This window comes from Chlorocebus sabaeus, chromosome 9 (assembly GCF_047675955.1).
Source record: "Chlorocebus sabaeus isolate Y175 chromosome 9, mChlSab1.0.hap1, whole genome shotgun sequence".
Classification (NCBI taxonomy): domain Eukaryota; kingdom Metazoa; phylum Chordata; class Mammalia; order Primates; family Cercopithecidae; genus Chlorocebus; species Chlorocebus sabaeus.
In genome coordinates, this window is record NC_132912.1 from 19,795,847 (window position 1) to 19,808,302 (window position 12,456).

At 39.0% G+C, this 12,456-nt stretch overlaps 1 protein-coding gene across 1 annotated transcript in view; it reads left to right on the forward strand.

The window, feature by feature from the left end:
* MALRD1 (MAM and LDL receptor class A domain containing 1) overlaps positions 1-12,456 on the forward strand; it is a 687,535-nt gene that overhangs the window by 640,955 nt on the left and 34,124 nt on the right. Inside the window, exons 37-38 of the mRNA XM_008002435.3 lie at positions 3,157-3,236; positions 3,332-3,428. Of these exons, the coding sequence (XP_008000626.3) occupies positions 3,157-3,236; positions 3,332-3,428 (177 nt within the window). The remainder of the gene's footprint in view (positions 1-3,156; positions 3,237-3,331; positions 3,429-12,456) is intronic.

Genomic DNA, 12,456 nt, shown 5'->3' on the forward strand with positions numbered 1-12,456 from the left:
GATACATCGTTGAGAGAAAAAGCTAGGTGCAGAGAGAAGTATATGCTTCTATTATAGGAAACACACATACAAAACCAATATATAGATAGCTCTATGTGTTTGTGTATCTGTACGTGTGTGTGTTCTATGAGAAGGTAAAAGTAGTAGAAGGAGACATACCTTAGTTACCTTGGGAGGACGGAATTGCATATGGGAATGACAGTTTGTGTTTTAACATACATTTGTGGGTAAATTCCTTGTCACTTCAAGTATATATTATTTTTAATGTAATAAACATCAAGTGATAATTTTACAAGGGAAATTTTCTTCACTATAGAAAATTTTTCTTTACTGTAGAAAAATGCACTCCCTTTTGGATTTGAGGTAAATGATGGATAAAGTAATATTGGACACTGGTGCAAAATGAGTCAATTTTTAAAAACAAAGAACCATGTGGAAACCATGTTTCTACCTTATAAAGTCAACAAGGTGACTATTGAAAAAAATTATCTTACACAACGATATGAAAATAATACAATTTAATTTTGGTTTTGCTTTGGCTTAACGTTTTTGGTTTCTTATCAAAGATATCCGTGTTCCTTGTATCTCATTAAATTTATTGACATTCATCATTTTATCCCATGACAGTTCTGTGATTTTACAAGGAAACTTGTTACACAGGAGGGGATAATTTGGGAATTTTAGCATGGAGATTGCAATTTTTGCTTCAGGTAGCAACATATCCATTTATATTCAGACTTACTGACTAAAATTTTTGGAATCATAGATTTCACCATGTAAGTTTAAAATCTCAGTAATCTCTACTCCCATTTAAAAATTTACTGACATCTATTAAAATTTGTAGAAGGTAAATTCTCTCAAAAACATGTATAGAAATCATTTTGTTTCAAGATGGCAGGCTGATAAAAAAAAACTGAAGTGGAAAGTTTTGGGGGGTAGTGTATTCATTTTTCTCTAAAATCATTTTTTGTAACTGTTATGTAAATAACACACAACAAATAAAGATATAAATGAATCATACTTATTAAATTCAAGTTTTCGTATGACAAAAATGACTAAAATTCAACATATTTTGAAACTACTTTAGACCCTTACCGTAGTTTGTTTCCTATTATTTTCTCATGTTAGCTGATAGGATATTAGTTTGATTTGTTCTATAACATAACTGCTCTGTGGTAAAATCAGTCAATCAATTAGTAATATATATTTCCATAGCTATTGGAAGGAAGACCCCTTCGAAGATTCCAATACCTTTGTTTTATTTAGAAACATACATAATAAAACTTCTAACACTAGAATGGGCAGGTCTTTACAAAGTTCAGAATTGGAGAATATCCTGGGCCTCTAAATGGGTAATAAGGGTTATTTCTCACCAAATCTTTCTGTTATTTTTATTTTTATAGGCAAATTTTTATAAACATAAGAACAAATTTTCTGTCTTTGTTTTTTTTTTGTTTTATCCCTCGTTCTATGCATATTTCCTGTAAAATTAACGTAAGAATTATTTCAGTCTAGTTGAACTCCCCATAGAACTATCAAAAGGCCACTCAGTACTCTATTTGTTCATCACCAGGTTTTATATATAAATATAAATACACATTTAGATAAATAGGCAATATAGATCACGGATAGGTGGCTAGAAGATAGAATGAAAGATAGATAGATAGATAGATAGATAGATAGATAGATAGATAGATAGACAGACAGACAGACAGCATCCATATTCTTTCTCCATGTGTCTTGGGTTTCTCCATTATTTTCTTAACTGATACTCCAAGACAGTTTCCTCTAAAATTTATCAATAGGCACATTCAAACGTTTAGTATTTGTCTCAGATGATTACTGTAGCCCTGATGCCAGGAAAGTGGCACTTTCAACATTTAAAGGAATTGAATTAACTCAGAGTGAAAATGCGTCCCCATATCTAGATCATACCAGTGTGTGCATGTGCGAAAGATTGACGGTAGGATTCACAAGGTCAGATGAGGACTGACAAGGAATGCATCTTAAGGATTGTGAGGGAAAATAAGAAATACCCCAATCTCCCACAATTATAATTTATTTTAATTTGAATTGAAGAAACGTTAAAGCAATGAAATTGTCTCCCATTTCTACTTTTAAAATAATATTTGCTAAAGAAAGAAAGGCATTCTGATAGGCCTCCATGAACGTCTAAGCTTTTTATGTTTAAAGAAGCTGATTGCTTTTGTGAAGGAAATACTTTGAGCATACAAATTTTCAAATTTTAAAGAGAGATTAAGTGAAAATTCGATACGTTGTGCTGAAGAAGCATTGCTTCTAACACTCAGTTTTTATACATACATATTCAAAAGCGATGTTTTCATCCTATTTTGTAGCATGTACTGTGAAGTTGGCAGGAAATTTGACCAAACCCGTCATAATTTGTAATTTGTATCCTGTTACTACTGCTAAACAAGTATGTGTACATGAACTTTCAGATACTACCAGAAAAATTTCAATACATTTACTGCTTAGCAATAAACCTTATCTTAGAGGCAGAAGGTACTCTTTCATTCTTAACTTTCTCAAGACCATCCGCACCAGTGTTAAAAGTTTCATCATGTACATCCCTAAATAAAACAAAGGTAATAGAACCGTAGTAAGTATCCGAGATTTTATTAGTACATCAAATGAGATTATTAACCTGTTTCCAAGTCTAAACACTTGAAGGATTATCCCTTTGTAATGAGAAATAAATGTGTTCTCTGGTTTTTATTTATGGTAATGTAAGATTTGAATCTGCTCCATTAGTGTTCTGAAATAACTTAAATCTCTTCACTATAGAAAAATGCATCCCCTTTTGGATTTGAGGCAAATGATGGATAAAGTAAAGTAATATTGGACACTGGAGAAAAATGAGTCAATTTTTAAAAACAAAGAACCATGGGGAAACCATGTTTCTACCTTATAAAGTCAAGAAGATGAATATTGATGAAAATTCTCTTACACAACAATATGAAAACGATTTAATTTTGGTTTTGCTTTGGCTTAACATTTTTCATTTTTTGTCGAAGTTATCCATGTTCCTAGTATCTCGCTATTTATTGACATTCATCATTTTATCCCATGCCAGTTCTGTTCAAATATGTTTTCACTTTTCTTTTTTCCAACTATTTCATTTTATCTCATTTCCAGATGTGGACAAGGATGGAAAGGAAATCGATGCCATATCAAGTTTAATCCTCCTACTACAGACTTCACGGACGCTCAGAATAGTAGGTGACATGATGACTAAACAAATGGCTTGGTTTGGGTGGTCTCTAATATATTTCACTGCATATTTATCTTTTTCATTGGTTTAAAATTCCAGATACATGGACTCTCCTGGGTATTGGATTAGCATTTCTGGTGACTCATATCACAGTTGCGGTCTTGTGTTTTCTTGCAAACAGAAAAGTACCAGTAAGGTAAGTGATGCCTTTAGTTGTTAAATGAAATATACCATAGCAGAAAAATTTTCTGCAACATTTCCTTTGCTATTTTTTTCTGTCACTCCATATTACATTCAGGAAACTTTAGTGTTTTCATGCTTTATGGATTTATTTTTCTGGGTAGAAAGGAGGAGCTACCTAACAAGAAATGCTCTTCTTTCTTTAGTATAAAGCCTGAAATTTACTTTTCAGATTATGTTAGGAGCCTTTTTGAGGGCATCTATATATATGTGACATTATCATATATATATGACATTATCATATATATGTGTGTGTGTGTATATATGTGTGTGTGTGTGTATGACATTATCCACAGACTAAAAAGACTTGAGGGGCTAGACTTGCCACTTCTGGTGGTGCCTGGGGAAGATAGCAGAACAGCAAAGGAAATTCTTTTTTTGCTTACACAGTGTATTAGCCTGTTCTCACACTGCTAATAAAGACATACCGAGACTTCTGCATAATTTATAGAGGAAAGAAGTTTAATGGACTCACAGTTTCATATGACTGGGGAGGCTTCACAATCATGGTGGAAGGCAAAAGAGAAGCAAAGGCATGATTTTCTTTCTTTCTTTTTTTTTTTTTTTTTTTTTTGAGACAGAGTCTCACTCTGTTGCCCAGGCTGGAGTGCAGTGGCATAATCTCGGCTCGCTGCAACCTCCGCCTCCCGGGTTCAAGTGATTCTCCTGCCTCAGCCTCCCAAGTAGCTGGGATTACAGGCACCTGCCACCTTGCCTGGCTAATTTTATTTTTAGTAGAGACGGGGTTTCACCATCTTGGCCAGGCTGGTCTCAAAATCCTGACCTCGTAATCCACCCGCCTCAGCCTCCCAAAGTGCTGGGATTACAGGCGTGAGCCACCGTGCCTGGCCGCCAAAGGCATGCCTTTCATGGCAGCAGGCAAGACAGCTTGTGTAGGGGAACTCCCCTTTATAAAACCATTAGATCTCGTGAGATGTATTCATATCATGAGAACAGCATGGGAAAGACTCACCCCCATGATTCAATTACCTTCCACCAAGTCACTCCAATGACACGTGAGAATTATTACAATTCAAGGTGAGATATGGGTGGAGACACAACAAAACCGTATCACATAGGGAGGCAGGACTCTTAGCACTAATGTTTTAGCCTTAGCACCCCATGTACCGAGCATGCACAAAACAGGGCCAAGAGCTGCTGCATCTGTGTGAAGGAACTCTGCAGGCTGGGCTCATGCAAGACTCAGAGACCCTCACAATCAACAGTGCCACCAAGGGTCCTGGATCTTTTCTACCCATTACCCATTTTCTCATTCCTAGCATGGGTTCCAAGTAAACCAAGCAATGAATGTGATTGGCTTTTATGAACTCAGCAAGATAAGGGCTCACTAAAAGATTTAATAACATTTTTAGAAATTAAAGAAATGCATCATATCTTGAACACCTGAGTTTGTGGTCAGAAATTTAGATCTGCTGCAACACCAAATATGTCACAGAGCAAAAGATTCTTCACTTTTTTCCTTGGTGTCAATTTGTACATCCCTCCTCATAAATTATCTTCAGATCTCCAGCCTGCAATCATGTGAATAAATAGACACCTATCTTGATAACGGGAATTATAGCTAGGTTATTATAGAACTATGGTGTTCGTAAGAAAAAAAAAAAATTGTAATCTATTAAGACTATATTGTTCCGGACGCGATGGCTCATGACTGTAATCCCAGCACTTTGGGAGGGCAAGATGGGCAGATCACTTGAGGTCAGGAGTTCAAGACCAGCCTGGCCAACATGAGGAAACCTTATCTCTACCCAAAATACAACAACAACAACAACAAAAAATAGCCCAGTGTGGTGGCACATGCCTGTAATCCCAACTACTTGGGAGACTGAGACAGGAGAATCATTTGAACCTGGGAGGAAGAGGTTGCAGTAAGCTGAGGTCACGCCACCACACTTTAACCTGGGTGACAAAGTGAGACTCCAAAAAAAAAAAAAAAGACTAACTTATTCAGTATTAATTATGTAATTATTTTTTGTGAGCCTACAATATGCTAGATAACATGAACACAAACATGAATGAGAAGCTGTCTAGACTTTAAGAAGTTTCTAAGCTAGAGAAAGAAGCAGATACGTAAACCACTAGGTGAAATACTAGTTGTGTGCTAGAATACACACATGTATTTGTCTGGCTTCTCTAGAGAAACATTAAAAAAAAAAAAAAAAAAAAAGGATATAGAGATAGAGACAGAGAGAGAAAGAGAAAGAGAGAGAGAGAGATTTAAGGACTTGTCTCATGCCATTGTGGGGACTGGCAAGCTTGAAAACTATAAGGCAGACCAGCAGAGTAGAAATCCAAGTAAGAGTAGATGGTCCAGTCTTGAGTCTAAAATCTGCAGGGCAAAACACCAGGCAGGAAACTCTGACAGAGTTTTTGCTTCTCAGTCTTGACCCTTTCTTTATAAGGAAATCCCAGTCTGCGCTTGAGCCCCCCGCTGCCACCCCCATTATGGAGGACCATCTGCCTTACTTAAAGTCAACTGATTATAATGGTTAATCACGTCCGAAAACTACCTCCACAGCAACCTCTAGACTAGTGTTTGACCAAACAATCGGGCATCATAGCCTAGCCAAGTTGACACAAAAAGTTAACTTTCATGATATATAAGCAAGCTGTCATTTTCATACCACCAAGAGTGTTCGAAAATAATTCTAAATTTCACAATTTCTCCAGATTCATGTTGAACAGGCTGTCATTGGAAATTATTGAGAGGACCCTCACGCAAATATTGGTGTCACTATGCCAAAAGCCCGACAGAGCCGCCTCTCTTGCTCTCTTCTATTTCTCTCATTTTCTTTAATTTTACATGTTCCTTTCTCTTTGCTTCTTACCTTCTTTCTTTGCCAGACTCTACTTCTATTTACCCTTTCCCTATTTCTTTGTCCTTCTCTTAACCTCAAATTTTCTTCTGTCTCGCTGTTTTTTTAAGCATTTTCTTCCAGTAACTTATTTAGATTCCCCAGGGTTTGCCTCTCCATCCACTTTTCTTCCTCCTCTACACATTCTCCATAGATGTCATTCATTTCCAAGATTTTAAGTGACATCTAGATGTAAATGCCTTAAAGTCAGGTCTCTCTCTTACTGAAATATTTTTCCAAGCTCCAGATCCATACCATGCTTTCAACCATTTGTTAGACTTTCCAGCTGAATATTTCTCAAACTACTTCGACCTTAACATATGAGATATTAGTGCTTATAATTTCCATATCCTGGAATCTACCTTTGAAGCCTGAGGAATAAAGGGTAGCATCATTATTTGAGGTGTAAAGCTCAGATATAGCTATTTTTATTGTCTTACCAAACACACCAGAACTCTAATAGTATCCATCCCTCATACACAAGTATCACAAGGAATTGAGTGAAATTGGCTACACCCCTCAAATAAGAGGTTCAAGTAACACATGTTCTATAAACTGCCAAAGACTACCAATAATTGGGGTCAGACACAAATCCCTGAGGCTCACAAAAGGAAGCAGAACCATCTCTGTTGAACCATCTCTTTCCTCTTCCCAGTCTATACAAGGAGATGACTGGAAAGAAAGAAGAATGAGAGTTTTTGAAGTTATTGTCTTTGGAATAGTGCAGTATATTTGATGAGAAGTTTTTCCTCTTTCCTGGGAGAAGAAATGGGGAAGGTGAGGAAGATACCATCACCAGCACTACCCAAAATCAACTATGGAAAGGCTGCAAAAGAATCAATAGTTTAGATTGATGATGGCTAGAAAACAGGTGCAAAATCTACAAAAATCTACTCCCTGGAGCTGCATCAGAGTAGGGTGTAAAGAAAACATTTCTAGGAGTGTAAAGACAATGTTGGCTTAATGTTTTGAAAGTAGATGGCCACTGGAGTATTCTGCCCCAGCAAGTCTTAAAAAGACTGTGGTATGGAATACTATGTAGCCATAAAAAAAGAATGAGTTCATGCCCTTTGCAGGGACATGGATGAAGCTGGAAAACATCATTCTTAGCAAACTAACACAGGAACAGAAAACCAAACACCGCATGTTCTCACCATAAGTGGGAGTTGAACAATGAGAACACATGGACTCATGGAGGGGAACATCACACACTGGGGTCTGTTGGGGGATGGGGGGGAAGGGGAGGGAGACCACTAGGACAAATACCTAATGCATGCAGGGCTTAAAACCTAGATGGTTGATGGGTACAGCAAACCACTATGGCACATGTGTACCTGTGTAAAAAACCTGCACATTCTGCAGATGTATCACAGAACTTAAAGTATAATAATAATAATAATAAAGACCATGGTGTAATATGTACCTGGGAAGGGAGGAAATTGTACTGTGGGGAAAGCAGGGAAAGGAGGAAGGGAGGAAATTGTACTATGTCTCAGTTATGCAGATCCACAGAAGATGTGGAAGCTGGAGTTTACTTTCAGTCCATTTGAGGAAACACAGAAAATAGAGATAAATTGGAATTGTAGGGTTGTTCAGGCAGTGCTCATTCAGGTGAGGTGAAGAAGCCCTTCCTGGAGAGGGCAATAGGGGCAGAATTGAGCTGAAGGTAGACACAGCTACCTTTCCTTTAAAAGGCGTATTGGGCCATTGTTGCATTGCTGCAAAGACATACCTGAAATGGGGTCATTTATTTTAAAAGATGTTTAATTGGCTAACAGTTCTGCAGGCTATACAGGAAGCATAGCACCAGGATCTGCTACTGGGGAGGCTTCAGGAGGCTTTTACTCATGGCAGAAGGCAAGGCAGGAGTTTGCACATCACATGGTGTAAACAGGAGCAGGAGAGAGAGAGTAGGGGAGTAGTGGCACACAATTCTAAATAACCAGATCTGGTGAGACCTCATTCACTACGGTAGGAACAGCACCAAGTCAGGGGCATGCCCTAGATGGCTGAATAGGAACAGCTCCAACCTCCAGCTCTCAGTGTGAGCGAAACAGAAGACAGGTGATTTCTGCATGTTCAACTGAAGTACCGGGGTCATCTCACTGGGTCGTGTCAGACAGTTGGTGCTGGTCCACAAGTGCAGCCCGACCAGCGAGAGCTGAAGCAGGGTGAGGCATTGCCTCACCTGGGAAGCGCAAGGGGGAAGGGAATTCCTTTTCCTAGCCAAAGGAAATTGAGACAAACAACACCTGGAAAATCGGGAAACTCCCACCCTAATACTGCGCTTTATCAAGGGTCTTAGCAAACAGCACACTAGGAGATTATATCCCACACCTGGCCCAGAGGGTCCCACGCCCATGGAGCCTCCCTCATTGCTAGCACAGCAGTCTGAGATCTAACTGCAAGGCGGCAGTGAGGCTGGGGGAGGGGTGCCCACCATTGCTGAGGCTTAATAGGTAAACAAAACCTCCTGGAAGCTTGAATTGGGTGGAGCCCACCACAGCTCAAGGAGGTTGGCGTGCCTCTGTAGACTCCTCCTCTGGGGACAGGACATAGCTAAATATTTACCTCAGCAGAGGTAAATGCCCCCGTCTCACAGCTTTGAAGAGAGCAGGGGATCTCCCAGCACGGAGGTTGAGATCTGAGAATGGGCAGACTGCCTGCTCAAGTGGGTCCCTGACCCCTGAGTAGCCTAACTGGGAGACAGACCCCACTAGGTGCAGACCAACACCTCACACCTCACACAGGGGAGTACACCGCAGAGATGAAGCTTCCAGAGCAAGAATCAGACAGCAACACTTACTGTTCAGCAGTATTCTATCTTCTGCAACCTCCGCTGCTGATACCCAGGCAAACAGGGTCTGGAGTAGACCTCAAGCAAACTCCAACAGACCTACAGCTGAGGGTCCTGATTGTTATAAGGAAAACTAACAAACAGAAAGGACACCCACACCAAAACCCCATCAGTACGTCACCATCATCAAAGACCAAAGGCAGATAAAACCACAAAGATGGGGAAAAAGCAGTGCAGAAAAGCTGGAAATTCATAAAATTAAGAGCGCATCTCCCCCTCCAAAGGAACACAGCTCATCGCCAGCAACGGAACAAAGCTGGACGGAAAATGACTTTGATGAGTCGAGAGAAGAAGGCTTCAGTTGATCAAACTTCTCAGAGCTAAAGGAGGAACTACATAATCAGTGCAAAGAAACTAAAAACCTTGAAAAAAGATTTGACAAATGGCTAACTAGAATAACAATGTAGAAAAGTCCTTGAAAGAACTGATAGAGATGAAAACCATAACACGAGAACTATGTGACAAATGCACAAGCTTCAGTAACGGACTCGATCATCTGGAAAACAGAGTGTCAGCGATTGAAGATCAAATGAATGAAATGAAGCGAGAAGTGTACAGAAAAAACAGTAAAAAGAAATGAACAAAGCCTCCAAGAAATGTGGGATTATGTGAAAACACCAAATCTACGTCTGATTGGGGTGCCTGAAAGTGATGGGGAAAATGGAACCAAGTTGGAAAACACTCTGCAGGATATCATCCAGGAGAACTTCCCCAACCTAGTAAGGCAGGCCAACATTCAAATTCAGGAAATACAGAGAACGCCACAAAGACACTCCTCGAGAAGAGCAACTCCAAGACACATAATTGTCAGATTCACCAAAGTTGAAATGAAGGAAAAAATGTTAAGGGCAGCTAGAGAGAAAGGTCAGGTTACACACAAAGGGAAGCCCATCAGACTAACAGCAGATCTCTCAGCCGAAACTCTCCAAGCCAGAAGAGAGTGGGGGCCAATATTCAACATTCTTAAAGAAAAGAATTTCCAACCCAGAATTTCATAATCCAGCCAAATTAAGTTTCATAAGTGAAGGAGAAATAAAACCCTTTACAGACAAGCAAATGCTTAGAAATTTTGTCACCACCAGGCCTGCCCTACAAGAGATCCTGAAGGAAGCACTAAACATGAAAAGGAACAACAGGTACCAGCCATTGCAAAAACATGTCAAAATGTAAAGTCCATCGATGCTAGGAAGAAACTCAACTAGTGAGCAAAGTAACCAGCTAATATCATAATGACAGGATCAAGTTCACACAGAACAATATTAACCTTAAATGTAAATGGACTAGATGGTCCAATTAAAAGACACAGACTGGCAAACTGGATAAAGAGTCAAGACCCATCAGTTTGCTGTGTTCAAGAGACCCATCTCACATGCAGAGACACACATAGGCTCAAAATAAAGGGAGGGAGGAAGATCTACCAAGCAAATGGAAAATAAAAAAAAAGCAGGGGTTGCAATCCTAGTCTCTGATAAAACAGACTTTAAACCATCAGAGATCAAAAGAGACAAGGAAGGCCATTACATAATGGTAAAGGGATCAATTCATCAGGAAGAGCTAACTATCCTAAATATATATGCACCCAGTACAGGAGCACCCAGATTCATAAAGCAAGTCCTTAGAGACTTACAAAGAGACTTAGATTCCCATACAATAATAGTGGGAGACTTTAATACCCCACTGTCAACATTAGACAGATCAACAAGACAGAAAGTCAACAAAGATATCCAGGAATTGAATTCAACTCTGCACCAAGTGGACCTAATAAACTTCTACAGAACTCTCCACCTACATCAACAGAATATACATTCTTCTCAGCACCACATCGCACTTATTCCAAAATTGACCACATAGTTGGAAGTAAAGCACTCCTCAGAAAATGTAAAAGAACAGAAATTATAACAAACTGTCTCTCAGACCACAGTGCAATCAAACTAGAACTCAGGACTAAGAAACTCAATCAAAACTGCTCAACTACATGGAAACTGAACAACCTGCTCCTGCATGACTACTGGGTACATAATGAAATGAAGGTAGAAATAAAGATGTTCTTTGAAACCAATGAGAACAAAGATACAACATACCAGAATCTCTGGGACACATTTAAAGCAGTGTGTAGAGGGAAATTTATAGCACTAAATGCCCACAAGAGAAAGCAGGAAAGATCTAAGATTGACACCCTAGCATCACAATTAAAAGAACTAGAGAAGCAAGAGCAAACACATTCAAAAGTTAGCAGAAGGTAAGAAATAACTAAGATCAGAGCAGAACTGAAGGAGATAGAGACACAAAAAACCCTCCAAACAATTAATGAATCCAGGAGTTGGTTTATTGAAAAGATCAACCAAATTGATAGACTGCTAGGAAGACTAATAAAGAAGAAAAGAGAGAAGAATCAAAGAGATGCAATAAAAAATGATAAAGGGGATATCACCACCGACCCCACAGAAATACAAACTACCATCAGAGAATACTATAAACACCTCTACGCAAATAAACTAGAAAACCTAGAAGAAAAGGATAATTTCCTGGACACTTACACTCTCCCAAGACTAAACCAGGAAGAAGTTGAATCCCTGAGTAGACCAATAGCAGACTCTGAAGTTGAGGCAATAATTAATATCCTACCAACCAAAAAAAGTCCAGGACCAGATGGATTCCCAGCCGAATTCTACCAGAGGTACAAGGAGGAGCTGGTACCATTCCTTCTAAAACTATTCCAATCAATAGAAAAAGAGGGAATCCTCCCTAACTCAATTTACGAGGCCAACATCATCCTGATACTGAAGCCTGACAGAGATACAACCAAAAAAGAGAATTTTAGACCAATATCCCTGATGAACATCGATGCAAAAATCCTCAATAAAATACTGGCAAACCAAATCCAGCAGCACATCAAAAAGCTTATCCACCATGATCAAGTGGGCTTCATCCCTGGGATGCAAGGCTGATTCAACATACGCGAATCAATAAATGTAATCTGGCATATTAACAGAACCAAAGACAATAACCACATTATTATCTCAATAGATGCAGAAAAGTCCTTTGACAAAATTCAACAGCCCTTCATGCTAAAAACTCTCAATAAATTCAATATTGATAGAACATATCCCAAAATAATAAGAGCTATTTATGGCAAACCCACAGCCAATATCATACTGAATGGGCAAAAACTAGAAGCATTCCCTTTGAAAACCAGCACAAGACAGGGATGCCCTCTCTCACCACTCCTATTCAACATAGTGTTGGAAGTT